The sequence below is a fragment of the Trachypithecus francoisi genome, unplaced genomic scaffold (genome assembly GCF_009764315.1).
Source record: "Trachypithecus francoisi isolate TF-2019V2 unplaced genomic scaffold, Tfra_2.0 Lachesis_group13, whole genome shotgun sequence".
Taxonomy (NCBI): Eukaryota; Metazoa; Chordata; class Mammalia; order Primates; family Cercopithecidae; genus Trachypithecus; species Trachypithecus francoisi.
Window position 1 is genome coordinate 31,151,550 of NW_022681458.1, and position 14,740 is coordinate 31,166,289.

The window sequence follows — 14,740 nt, forward strand, 5'->3', positions numbered from 1 at the left end:
CTCGATCTCCTAACCTCGTGATCCACCCAAATTTGATTATTGCCATCCTAAATGCCATTGGGTTATCTGAATATGTGATGCATTCGTATCTCCCAGTACTATCAAGGATAAAAGAGGTGATAAATTCAGATATTGGAAGGACTTTGTGTAGCAGGGAAAGTATGGAAAAAGTTGCTGTCTACCTCAGTTACAGTAGGTTGAATTCATCAAAGAACTTCCAACTGGAAAAGGAGAAACTTGAAATAGAGATTACAAGTCATGCAAACACGTTGATTCTTAAGTGCATGCGTTTATGGATATATTAGTTTCCTAGGGCCGCTGTAGTTTAAGCCACTAATTTGTGGCTTAAAATAACAGATGTTTCTTATGACACAGTTCTGGAGGCTAGAAGTTCAAAATTAAGGTGTCAAGACCATGCTCCCTGTGAAGGTTCTAGGGAATCCTTCTTTGCCTCTTCCTAGCTTCTAGTGGTTGCCTGCAGTCCTTGACTTTCCTTGTAGGACATACACACATCACTCCAAACTCTGCCTCTATCTTTACATGGTGTTCTTTCTTTGTGTGTCTCTTCTTGTAAGGAAATCACTGATTTGATTTAGAGCTCATCCTCATCCAGTGTGTCCTTATCTTAACTAATCACATTTGCAAAGTATTTCCAAATAATGTTACATTCTGAGATTCTTGGTAGACATGAACTTTGAGGAGACACTATACAACCCAGTATAGTGGGTGTGGGTATTTGTGTATATGTGTATGGGTGGAGGGGGGCACCTAGGAATGCACATTCTAATTATTTTATTCAGAGTTTATTTCTACTTAAGTAGTTTAATTTGAGAAAGATGTGAATGTGGGGGAAATGTTAGAAACCACTGATTTAAAACAATAGTTTCAAATTATATGTTGAATAAGTCCTTATTTGCTGCTATTCCTTGAACTTACTTTCCTTGGCTCCATAGTGTATTTTAAAGCAAAGGGCAGGACATATACAACATGAAGTCGTAATATGGAAAGATGGAGTCCATTAGTTTAGCATGTGCTGGTATTGGTCTGTTTTTCCATAAAGTGTAACTCTTCAGTTAATCATTGTCCTGGTATACAAGGGAAGTCTTTAGTTATGACCACCTTACTGTGAGTAATTCCTGGCTTTTGAGGATATCTTAAGGATATGGATCTTTCACACTCCTATGCTGAAGATTATTGAATTTTCTTTTCCTGTACTTGACATTGAGTGCTGAATGTAGTTTAGTACACGTCTTTGATTCCAAATGTCTAAAACACTTTTATCACATACCATTAAGTAACAGCATTTTCCAAAGCAGTCATCTATCATGTTGTAATCTTTCTGATTGAATGGTAAATGCATCCGTAGAAATTATCAGCATTATAGTATTTCATCAAAAATGGAATATGCACTTTGGGAGGCCAAGGCAGAAGGATCGCTTCAGCCCAGGAGTTCCAAACCATCCAAGAAACTTGACAAGACTCTGTCTGTATGGAACGTAAAAAATTAGCCAGGCATGGTGGCATGCACCTGTCCCAGCTACTCAGAGGCCTGAGGCAGGAGTATCACTTGAGCCAAGGAGGTTGACACCGCAGTGAGCTATGTTCATACCAGATGCACTCCAGCCTAGGAGACAGAATGAGATTCTGTCTGAAAAACAAAGAACCCTAACTTTTGTAAACCAAAGAGTCAGATTTAGAAGGAAACTTCAAGACAGTGTAAATATATATCTTTTTTTTAAGTTGTCTTGTAGCCTGCTATTTAAAGCTTTTTTGGCTCTTAAAATGTTCAACATTTACTTATTCACCAAACTATTTAGGTGTAGTATATGTTATGCATATGCTGTACTAAACCTGGTTTATATGATAAACCTGATAACATATATGTATGTATAGTATTTCTTCATTCCCTCAACAAATAATCATTGTGTATCTGCTATATGCAAGGCATAATATCAGGAATTTCTGATGCAAGGATAAACAAAATAGACACAATCTCTGCACTACTGACAGTCTAGAGAGGAAGACAAGAGATTCATCAGATAATCATGCAAATAAATATAAAATTATCACTATGAAAATGCTAGGAAGGAGAGGTGAACAGTGAGTGCTCACCTTCCAGAGCTCGTAGGGAATTTGACTTAGTCTTTGGAGGGAGACCATGCAGGAGCTCAAAGAAAACTTCCCCAAGGAACTGACTTTGGAACTGAGTTAGATGATTATTGGAAATTATGTAGTGAAGAGGATGTGTGAAGATTCTAGGAAGCAAAAATAACATGTAGATCTTGTACAGTATGAAGTGTGAATTATTTATAAAGAAAGGAAGCAGTGTGGTTGGAAATGTCAACCTAAGGAAAGAAAATGAGGCAAAATTAATATAGAGACTTTTATTTCGGTCAAGGTTGAGGACTGCAGCCTGGGAAACATTGGGAAGTGCCCCATTTGACCTTTGTTACAAGCAGGGTTTTTTTTGTTTGTTTGTTTCTTTTTGAGACAGAGTCTTACTCTGTTGCCCAGGCTGGAGTGCAGTGGCACAGTCTTGGCTCACTGCAACCTTCACCTCCCGGGTTCACGTGATTCTCATGCCTCAGGCTCCCGAGTAACTGGGGCTACAGGCGTGCACCACCACGCCTGACTGATTTTTGTATTTTTGGTACAGACAGGGTTTCACCATGTTGGCCAGGCTGGTCTCAAACTCCTGGCCTCAAGTGATCCACCTGCTTCAGCCTCCCAAAGTGCTGGGATTACAGGCATGAGCCACCGTGCCCAGCCACAAGCAGATTTTTAAAGGCAAAAAGGGACAAGGGACTTTGTCTAAGCCCACAAAAGGGGTTGATACAAATTTTTGACATGAATTCTTATTGGCTTACAAAAGTAACATTGATTATTGATTGGCTATATGTTGTTGAACTATAGTTTGTTAAGGTGTCTAGTGTATGGTATATTATGGCTACTTGGTGTCAGTTAGTCTAGAGCCCACATAGCAAGTGACTTCAAGAGTTAAGTATATAGCTCAAGCGGGGAGCAAGACATGACAGCTGTCACATTTTTGTTTGTTTATTTTTGTAGAGACAGGGTCTCGCTTTGTTGTCCAGGTTGGATTCAGACTTCTAGGCTCAAGAGATCCTCCTGCCTCAGCCTGCTGAGTAGCCGGGACTATAGGCATGCCATGTTACATTTTAATGCTTCTCTGGGCCTGGTAATTTAAAGGGACTTGCATTTTTCAGATTAAAGGTTTGTTTTCTTTCTCAGAACACAGAGAACAAGGGAAAGCATCATGCAAGATGAGGCAAGAGAACTATGGCAGAGGCCAGACCTATCAGGGCCTTTTAAAAGATTAAGGATTTAAGTCTTTCAAGAGCAATGGGAGGATGCTTGAAGATTTTAAGCAGTGTGTGTGTGTGTGTTTGTGTGGCAGAGTGGCAGGGCAGGTATGACAGGATCAGATTGTTCTTTCCAAATAATTGGTATAGAAGGGACTAGAGGGGATGGACAGTTCCAAAGTCCGTTCCTTGGGGAAGTTTTCTTTGAACTCCTGCATGGTCTCCCTCCAAAGACTAGATCAGATTCCCTGTGAGCTCTGAAAGGTGAGCACTCACTGTTCACCTCTCCTTCCTAGCATTTTCATAGTGATAATTTTTTATTTATTTGCATGATTATCTGATTAATCTGTCTTCCTGTCTAGACTGTCAGCACTGCAGAGACTGTGTCTATTGGACTAGATGGATGAGGGAGACCAGTTACAAGGTTATTGAGTAACCCTGGTACAAGATAGCTTGGATTAGGGAGGAGGCCAGGGAAATATAGAAAGGTATAAGCCTGAAACCCACTGTCACTCCTTCTCCATCCTCAATTATTTAATTCCTTTTCAGACCAAGTTATGTTATATGCCTGCAACCCAAAGGATCTAAACTATATCATTTGGAAGATTTTTATTATTCTCCAGCTTCCAGTTGGAAATCTGAAAAAAAAAAGTAATTTATTGCTTCTCCTGGTTCTCTCCCACTTGTAAACTTGCTCTTTCAGAAGTACAATGATAACTATATATATATATATATATAGTTTGAGACAGAGTCTTACTCTGTTGCCCAGGCTACAGGGGCTCAATCTCAGCTCACTGCAACCTCTGCCTCCCAGGTTCAAGCGATTCTCCTACCTCAGCCTCCAGAGTAGCTAGGATTATAGGTATGTGCCACCAGGTCTGGCTAATTTTTCTATTTTTGGTAGAGACGGGGTTTAACTATGTTGGGCAGGCCAGTCTTGAACTCCTGACCTCAAGTGATCCGCCCACCTTGGCCTCCCAAAGTCCTGGGATTACAGGTGTGAGCCACTGTGCCCAGCCAATAATTGTGTTTTGATAATTATTCTATAACAATATTTGATGGTGGCCTATTGCATCCTCAGTTTCTAGGGTTTCATAGGTACAGTTTAATCTCAGTGGGAACACTAAGCCTTGTCATTTATTGAAATATTCTTTTTCTTCTGGACCTTCTCTTCTTCTTAATGTGACTTTAAAAAATTTTTTTAAAGACTGTCATTTAGCCAGGTGTTGTGGTGCACACCTGTAGTCCTAGCTACTCAGAAAGCTGAGAAAGGAGGATCCCTTGAGCCCAGGAGTTTGAGGCTGAAGTGAGCTATAATTGGACTACTGCCTTTCAGCCTGGGCAACAGAAGGAAACTGTCTGTAAAAAATAAAGAAAGATTTTTAAAAAGCAATAAACCTTATTTTTTTTGAAAAAGAATGTCATGTGATGATGGTGTCTTATATTGATTTATTAATGATATCCTTGTCTTACAGATATCATTAAGTTCCTATTTTAGTCAATACGTAATTACCTGAATCATCATCTCCTAGGGAAAAAGCTTTAGATTACAGAGGCACAGGATCAGGCTTGTGTTGTCTTCCTCAAAATTTTCTCAGGATTTTCCTCATATTTTGCTTTCAGTGAGGTTCATTGATTGGACTGTCTCATTATTGTTAATGTGTGAAATAAGTGAATTTATCAGTGGTTTACAATAAACATTTACAATAACCTTCATCCATTTATGGAAATGATTTTGTACTACATTAGCTTTGATGAGAATATGCAGTTTGCACATTGATTAGTAGTGAAATAAACGTATTTCACATCTTTAAATTTTCATGCATTCCTTCATTTATTTGAGGGTAGATGTTGATACTTTGCAAGAATCCTTATTTATTAGAAAATGTTAGAATCTAAAGATAAATTGCCTGCAGTTGGGAACATAAGGAAAAGAATAAAACTGAACTTTTTTTTCTCTGATAATATGTCAGCGCCCTTAGAAATTTAAAAATTATATACTGTAATGTACCACATAATGATGTTTCTAGTCAACGAAGGACCACATATATAACAGTAGTCCCATAAGATTATAATGAAGCTGAAAAATTTCTATTCATCTGGTGACATTGTAACCATGATAATGTTGTAGAGCAATGCATTACTTTTTCTGTGTTTAGATACACTAATACATACCATGTCTATCATGTTACAGTTGCCTGCAGCATTCAGTATGGTAACATGTTTTACAGGTTTGTAGCCTATGGAGCAAGAGACTATACCATATAGTCTAGGTGTGTAGTAGGCTCTACCAACTAGGTGTGTGTAAGTACACTCAATGGTGTTCACACAAATGCAAAATCACCTAATGACGCATTTCTCAGAAGGTATCCCCATTGCTAAGTGACACATGACTGTATAACATTTAGTGACACAAATAATAAGCTTTCCAATTATCTTTAAGCCAGCCTATGAGCCTCTAGCCAGTTCTGAAGTTGTGTCCTTTCATTTCATAAGATGTGGGCTCATCTTCTTTGGGCTCAGCCTTCTGTGGGGAGGGGAAAGCTGATATCTCATTAATAGCTAGAGTTGTAAATAGAAATAAAAGTTAAGTAGGTCTCAGGCTCCGGAATAAGCTTTTAATTTTCCCTAGACACTTCCAGAGCAATGTCTTTTAAAAGCCAGTGTAAGTTCTGCCTAAAGGTGCTTCTGACTTGCTGGACAAAGCACCTCTTTTGGTGCTGGATCTACTCCTAACTTCCTGGATCCTACGTCTCCTGACTTAACTGCCTCTAATGCCAGCTACCTACTGAAATCTGTCTTCTTCTTGACCTTGACTCCCTTCTATGCTAGCCACGTAGCCTGTTCAGTGCCTAACTTCATACTGGGTCTCCTGTATGCCTTCTGCTCCCCCTAGATATGACAGAAAATAAAATCTAGTTGTGAGATTGGGCCTGTTAATTTGAGAGAAGCATTATATCCTAAATCTTTCTTAGCCATCAACATGATGAAAGATTTTTAGAACCTTTTATTTTCCAAGACTTAAAGCATTCTTGCTAGCGCTCTCTGGAGACTTAATATTTTAAAAGTAAAATAGTTGTCATCAACTCTTTTTTTCTATACTGGTCTGGCCAGTAGTACATAATCAATTATGTATTTGTTGAATGTATGATAGTCACCAAATACCATGTTTAATTATTCTGTTTAGTGTTATCAACATAAGCCATTCAGACACCTTTATTTCTGGTTTCTCATTACTATGTAAAGCATTCTTGAATTATTTACTTTATCCACAAGCTAATACAATATTTTATAGTAGCCATAAATATGATTCAAACACAATACTGCTATAGAAAAACCATATTTTATATTTACTGGTAAACACCAATTCTACCAAATAGCATATTTAGAACTTACATATTGAACAGCAGTATCACATAATAGCAGATTCATTTGTTAATATTGGAATACTAAATTGACTAGCTTTTATCTACATAACTAAGGCTGAAATTGGTACCTTGTAGGGCCTGAAAAGCTTAATTATTGTATATATAATATAATAATGTAAATGAAGTTAAATTTATGTGGCAATGAGGGTTATCCTCTTGATGTTCTGATATTATAAAATATTTGAAATATTTAAATATGTTCAAAAATATATAAAGAATAAATATAAAATTATTATGCTCTTTTCATGTGTAGCTTAGGTGATCTGTTTCATTATTTTATAGTTTTTTCTGTAGCATTGGAAATTTTTTTTTAAATCCTAAAATATAGTAGGGTTACAGCTCTGTTTCAAAATTCACTGAAATGTTATTAATATATAGTGCTTATATAAGAGCAACTAATAGCTCTTATAGTCTACTAATAGTCAGCACACTGACTCATGCCTGTAATCCCAGCACTTTGGGAGGCCAAGGTGGGTGGATCACCTGAGGTCAGGAGTTCAAGAGAAGCTTGGCCAACATGGTGAAACCCCATCTCTACTAAAATACAAAAACTAGCAGGCATGATGGCGGGTGCCTGTAATCCTAGCTACTCGGGAGGCTGAGACAGGAGAATCTCTTGAAACCAGGAGACAGTGGTTGCAGTGAGCCAAGATCGTACCACTGCACTCCAGCCTGGGGGACTGAGTGAGACTCCATCTCAAAAAAAAAAAAGAGAAACTGATAACGGAGTGATGACTTTAGCCCTTTTAAATACCTGTAACCTATGTATTTTCATCATACACAAAAAGAATTTTGTGTAGTTAAAACACTGTAATTGACATGAATTATTGATTTACAATGAGCAATTACATCACACTAGTAAACTCGTGAGCATTTTCTAACTTATGGGATATTTGTTTTGCAGGAGAAAATAGATGTAAAAATGGTTTTCATGACTTGCATGTGTAATTTCCCATTAATACAAAATATTTTACCAATTGTTAGCACAAAATTGGTTAAAATTAATACTCTTCTGTCATAATAGATCAAGGCAATTTACATTTCGTTTTCTTTGTCTTTTTTGTTTGTTTGTTTTGTTTTGTTTTATTCCCTTCCCATCCCCTAATTATTTTGTGGCATTTCAGTGCATCAGAGAACTTAGATGAGCTGTCTTCCTCCAGTAGCTGGTTACTTAACCAGAAGCACAGTAAGAAAAAGAGAAAAGACAGGACAAGACTGAAATCTTCATCCTTGACTTTCATGAGTACATCAGCCCGAACAAGGCCACTTCAGAGTTTCCACAAACGAAAACTCTACAGATTAAGCCCTACTTTTTACTGGACTCCACAGGTAAGGCTGCCTTTGAGAAGAAAACATGATCAAAGATTCACCATCAGCATATTTCATGTATGAGAAGATGTAGATTGTTATTTAGAATAACACTTATTTTGAATAATTGCATGTATAAAACTTAAAAATATAGTTTTTAAATGATATAGTGGATGTTAATAATACTAAAGTGGGCTTTAGTAATTTTTTAAACATTGCAAGCAGTGTACTCTGAAACTTCTCACATTCCCAGTTAAAAAAAAAATCTATTATGCCTAAACTAATTTGAGAGATAATGAAATGTCAAGATGATTTTTAAAATGTACTGGCAAAGATAAGAAGGTAAATACAAATGTACTACATATTTGTCTCATAAATATTTGCTCAGAAGAAGAAAATCTGCACAGCTTCAGTTATTTTGGAAGAAGTAACATTGCTTTCCTTTTTAGGTTTAATATTTACTAGTTTTGTTGAGTGTTCCTTTTCCTTCTTCTAGAATATAAGCAATACAATTTTAGATGTTCATGCTTACAGTTTTTACAAATTAAGTATACTTCATTAGAAACATTCATTTTGAAACACATATTTTTCATGTGTGAACAAAATAATGGGGATACTTCCGTTAGTGTACTTCTAAACCAGCTGTGATGAAAGGAAAAATAAGTTATCTCTAGTTCTTGCTGGATATGCTTCCCCCTCCACAATTATTTTAGATTTCTTAATATATCAAAGGAAAGAAATTATTGATACTACTATTTAATAGTTTCTGATTATCATTACATTATCTATTTAAATATGTTTGTATTAAAATAAAGATGCTTTGTTTTATTAGGAACCAATTGTAAACTCTTTTATCAGGGTCCAGTTATAAATAGGAATGTGGATTCTGACAAATTAGCTTTTATTAAAAGACTTTTCCTGCTGGGCATGGTGGCTCATGCCTGTAATCCCAGTACTTTGGGAGGCCAAGGCAGACGGATCACTTTAGGTCAAAAGTTCGAGCCCAGCCTGGCCAACATGGTGAAACCCCATCTCTACTAGAAATACAAAAATTAGCCCAGCATGAAAAATACAAAAATTTGCCCAGTATGGTGGCAGGTGCCTGTAATCCCATCCACTGGGGAGGCTGAGGTAGTAAATCTGATTCCAAAGCCCATGTTCTTTTTATAAACATTTATAGCAACAAGAATAAACCAAATGTTTTGTGGGCCTGAAATCAGTAAAGACAGTATATTTCAGGGTTGGTAAGGTTAGAGGTATTAGGAAATATATAGAAAAGATGGGTTTTGAAAGATAAGCAGAGTTTTGAAGGTTATGGCGAAGAGAAAGGATTTTAAGTGAATAATTGGAACAAAGATGAAAAAAGTAATGGAGAATAGCAAATTCTGTTACCCTCAGCTTGTCTCCCATATTGTCAACCCAATAATTATTTACCTTTCTAAACTTAATTTAAATGTCATTTCTCTCAGGAAGCCTTCCTTGACGTCCCCAGAATGGTATATATATTATCATATATATATATACTATACATATATATTTTTTGTTTTAACCTTGCTAAGTTGGAATTTATTATACTATTTTATAATCATTTCTGACTTTTCAGAAAAAAGGTATGGTATGTTTTCAGAGAATAGGGGCTGTATCTTTTTATTTCCAGATCTACAGGGCCTTGAAGAGTACCTGTCTGATAGAATGTGCTCAATAAATAATCGTTTAATGTGTTAAAGAATTAATGAATTGGAACATAGGAAAATATTTAAAAGGCAATAGAGAATGGGAACTCAAAGTGTGTGTGTGTGCGTGTGTGTGTGTGTGTGTGTGTGTGTGTCTGTCCTAGATTTGCCTACTGCGATGGTCTAGAATAGTGATATTCCATATCCCATAGAACTTACTTTTTTTTTCTTTATGGAAAGTCTTGAGAACCGTAGAACTTTATGTAATGATTCAAATGCTCTATAAATCTATACTGTCCAATATCGTAGCTCCTAGACACATGTAGCTATTGAGCACATGAAACATGGCTTATGTAATTGAGGAACTGAGTTTTTTTTTTTTTTTCCATTTTTTTTTTTTTAGAAGTTTCACTATGTTGCCCAAGCTGGTTTTGAACTCCTGGGCTCAAGTGATCCTCCTGCCTTAGCCTCCCAAAGTGCTGGGATTACAGGTGTGAGCTACTGTGCCCATCCTGAATTTTTAATTTATTTTGTTTTTATTAATTTTAATTTAAGTAGCCACATGTGGGTAATGGCTACCAAATTGGACAGCACAGATCTAGACTCAGACTTATCCTGATAAGTAATCAGTATGTCCGGAACTCATATTATGTTTTCTAATACCATTTCCTACTAAAAGGAATCGGGGATTTCTGGAGAAATGGCTGGTCTCCAGGGCTGGGGAAGAAAAGGTATGATCATCTTGGAACGTCGTAATATTAACAGAAAGCAAGGAAGTATTTTAAAAAATGATAAAGGCCTGTTGAAAGAACATAGAAGCTAGCTTGAAGAGGCCCCTACTGGCCAAATCTAGGACTATTTGCTATCAAAATAAATAAGGACAATATTGAACCTTTGAAAAAATAGGAACTCATGAGTCCTTACTGATGATAGATAAATTGGTGAAAAGGAAGACTTTACCATATGCTAGGATGCTGATTAATAAATGTGGAATAAACAGTCAAATTAGAGAATCATTTTGCAATCATCATAGTAAAGATTGATTGGACAAGAATCATTAATGGGTATAAATCTGGGGTCAGGATTGAGGAGAGGTTTGATGAGGAACAAGATATTTGCATGATCTTAAAGCAGGTGTCCCCAGTCCCCAGACCACAGACCAGTACTGGTCTGTGGCATGTTAGAAATGGACCACACAGCAGGAGGTGAGCAGCAGGTGAGCGAGCATTGCCGCCTGAGCTCTGCCTCCTGTCAGATCAGTGGCAGGAACACACGGGAACTCAAATCCTATTGTGAACTGTGCATCTGAGGCATAGAGGTTGTGTGCTCCTTAGGAGAATCTAAAGCTTCCTGATCTGAGGTGGAACAGTTTCATCCTGAAACCATCTCCCCATCTCCTACACCCCCAATCTCCTGTCTGTGGAAAAATTGCTTTACATGAAACTGGTGCCTGTTGCCAAAAAAGTTGGGGACTGCTGTCTTAAAGTGCCTCCTGCCAGTTGCCAGGGGGCATATAGTAACTATATATAGAGAAACAAACAATACTTTGCCTGAGTGATCAAAACTACTGTCACCTGTGAGGGAGGATATAATAACGCTGTATAGTATTCTGACCAGAAATGTATAACCTGAATTTATTCATGAGTAAATATCAGACAAAGCCAAAATCTGACATACAGTATTAAAAAACAACAACTGGCCAGTATTCTTTTAAAAATGTCAATGTCATGAAAGCCAGGAAAGGCTAAGGACTTGTTCTAGATTGAAAGAGACACTAAAAAGATACATGACAACTAAATGAATATGTGATTTAGAGCAGAATTCTTTTCAAGGGAAAAAATTACTGGGACAATTGAGGAAACTAGACTATTGATGGTAGATGAGACAAAATATTTTATTAACGTTGAATTCCCTGAATATTACTGTTTTTGCAGTTATGTAAGAAAATACCCTTATTCTCTGAAATACACATTGAAATATAAGGGTAAAGTGGCTCAGGCTAAGAGTTCTTAGGGACACAGTTCAACCCGTAACAGTTATATTCCTAGGAACCAGGAGTTAGGACATAGACATATCTTTCAGGGTGTGACCAACATGATGAAACCCTGTCTCTACTAAAAATAAAAAAATTAGCCAGGTGTGGTGGCAGGTGCCTGTAATCCCAGCTACTCGGGAGGCTGAGACAGGAGAATCGCTTGAACCCAGGAAGTGGAGGTTGCAGTCAGCCGAGATCATGCCATTGCACTCCAGCTATCTCAAAAAAAAAAAAAGTTACTTAAGTAGTATTTTTATGCTGCTGGGAAGCCAACTCTTTCTTTGGTGCCACACCTACTGCAGCATCTGCTTTAGAAAATGGGAATTATCTTAGTTGAGGATTTCCTTACCTTGCTGTAACAATTCTGTACTCCAGGGACTTCTATGGGTTGACTTGGAGATACAAATTTATAGCATGTATAACATATTTCTGTGAGAAAATATGCTTTATATAATTGTAGATAAATTTGAAAGGTACCAAATTAAAAAGAGTCTAAAAGTTACTTTTTGTAGGGAAGCAGCACATTTTGGTGGTTTCATACATAAGTTCTGGAAGACACACTGGATTGTAGTCCTTGTTCTACTTCTTAATAGTGTGTAGTACTGTGCAAATTACTTACTACTTTGTTTTCCTCATCCATAAAAATAGGGCTACCTTCATATGGCTACATTCAGCTGGAGGGCCAGCTGTGCTGGAGGAAGTGACTCACTTGCTTTTCTGGCAGGTGATGCTAGCTGTTGGTTGGGGCAACTCAGTTCTCGTTGTGGCCTCTCATGCTGCATTAGCTAGAATGGCTTCCTTCCCTGGCACCTCCATACAGTGCTCCAGTATGACAAGGAGGAAGTTACATGCCTCTTGAAGCCTAGGCTCCAGATCTTTTTTTTTTTTTTTGAGACAGAGTCTCGCTCTGTCACCTAGGCTGGAGTGCAGTGGCGTGGTCTCAGCTCACTGCAAGCTCCACCTCCTGGGTTCATGCCATTCTCCTGCCTCAGACTCCCGAGTAGCTGGGACTACAGGTGCCTGCCACCACGCCTGGCTAATGTTTTTGTATTTTTAGTAGAGACAGGGATTCACTGTGTTAGCCAGGATGGTCTCGATCTCCTGACCTCGTGATCCACCTGTCTCGGCCTGCCAAAGTGCTGGGATTACAGGCGTGAGCCACAGCGCCCAGCCCTTTTGTTTTTTTGAGAAAGACTTTCACTTTCTCTCCGAGGCTGGAGTGCAGTGTCAATGATTTCAGCTCACTGCAACCTCTGCCTCCAGGGTTCAAGTGATTCTCATGCCTCAGCCTCTCGAGTATCTGGGATTGCAGGCGGGTGCCACCATGCCCAGCTAATTTTTGTATTTTTAGTTGAGATGTGATTTTACCATGTTGGCCAGGCTGGTCTTGAATTCCTGGCCTTAAGTGATCTGCCCACCTTGGCCTCACAGAATACTGGGATTACAGGTGTGAAATACCACACCCAGCCCAACAGATCTTAAACAACGTAATTTCCACTGCATTCTATAGGACAAAGCAAGTAACTTGGTCAGCCTAGATTCAAAGGGATGGAGAAATAGGGGCATACATACAGGGATGGAAGAAATTTGTGACCTTAATATTAAACAATCTTTGCCTTGGCCTCTGCTTTGGGACACAAGGACAACTCGCTGAATCAGCAATGAAGAAAAGAAAAAAAAAGGCTACCTTCTAGAGGTGTGTTGATATTAAATAAGAAAATACATTTGAAAGATACTTAGCTCAGGCCTGGCATGATGGCTCATGCCTGTAATCCAAGCTTTGGGAGGCTGAGGCAGGCAGATCACTTGAGGTTAGGAGTTCAAGACTAGCCTGGCCAACATGGTGAAACTCTGTGTCTACTAAAAATATAAAAATTAGCTGGACATGGTGGCGCATGCCTGTAATCCCAGCTACTTGGGAGGCTGAGACACAAGAATTGCTTGAACCAAGGATGCAGAGACTGCAGTGAACTGAGATTGCACCACTGCACTCCAGCCTGGGTGACAAGGCTGTCTCAAAAAAAAAAAAAGCTATTTAGCTCAGTGCCTGGCATATAAATCCTCATCAAATGTGAATGATGTTGATGATGATAATGATTCAATGATTGGCACAACATCAGGGAATCAGTGATGGTTTTGGTGTGGAGGAGTGAAATGATAAAAGTATTACTTTTGAAAGATTAATTTGGTTCCTTGGACAGTACAATTTGCAGTGGGTGGAGAATGGAGGAACAGAAATTAGCTGAGAGGCTGTGCGCAATGGCTGGGTGAAGGTTCCCAAACCTCAGTTCTTGACTTCTGCACAGGTTCAACACCACATGCTCCACACCACATGTAAGCTGCCAAGGCTTGGGGCTTGCACCCTCTGAAGTAATGGCCTGAGCTGCACCTTGGCTCCTTTTAGCCATGGCTGGAACTGAAGCAGCTGGGATGCAGGCACCATGTCCCAAGGCTGCAATGAGCAGGGGGGCCCTGGGCCCAGCCCACAAAACCATTTTTCCTCCTAGGTCTCCAGGCCTGTGATGGGAGGGGCTGTCGTAAATGTTGCTGACATGCCATGGAAACATTTTCCCCATTGTCTTGGTGATTAACATTATGTTCCTTGTTACGTACGCAAATTTCTGCAGCAGGCTTGAATTTTTTTCTGGTAAATGGGTTGTTCTTTTCTACTGCATTGTCAGGCTGCAAATTTTCCAAACTTTTATGCTCCGTTTCCTCTTGAATGCTTTGCCACTTAAAAATCTTTTCCACCACATACTCGAAATCATCTTTCTCAAGTTCAAAGTTCCACAGATCTCTAGGGCAGGGGTAAAATGCTGCCAGTCTCTTTTCTAACACAGGGCAAGAATCACCTTTATTCCAGTTCCCAACAAGTTCCTCATCTCCATCTGAGATCACCTCAGCCTGGACTTCACTGTCCATATCTCTATCAGCATTTTCATGAAAGTCATTCAGCAATTCTCTGGGAAGTTCCAG

General features: G+C 38.6%; 1 protein-coding gene across 7 annotated transcripts in view; it reads left to right on the forward strand.

Annotated features, from left to right (window-relative positions):
• KANSL1L (KAT8 regulatory NSL complex subunit 1 like) overlaps window positions 1-14,740 on the forward strand; it is a 140,545-nt gene that overhangs the window by 90,369 nt on the left and 35,436 nt on the right. For all 7 annotated transcript variants that reach the window (XM_033230426.1, XM_033230421.1, XM_033230422.1 and 4 more), the window contains exon 6: window positions 7,873-8,077. In XM_033230426.1, the coding sequence (XP_033086317.1) occupies window positions 7,873-8,077 (205 nt within the window). The remainder of the gene's footprint in view (window positions 1-7,872; window positions 8,078-14,740) is intronic.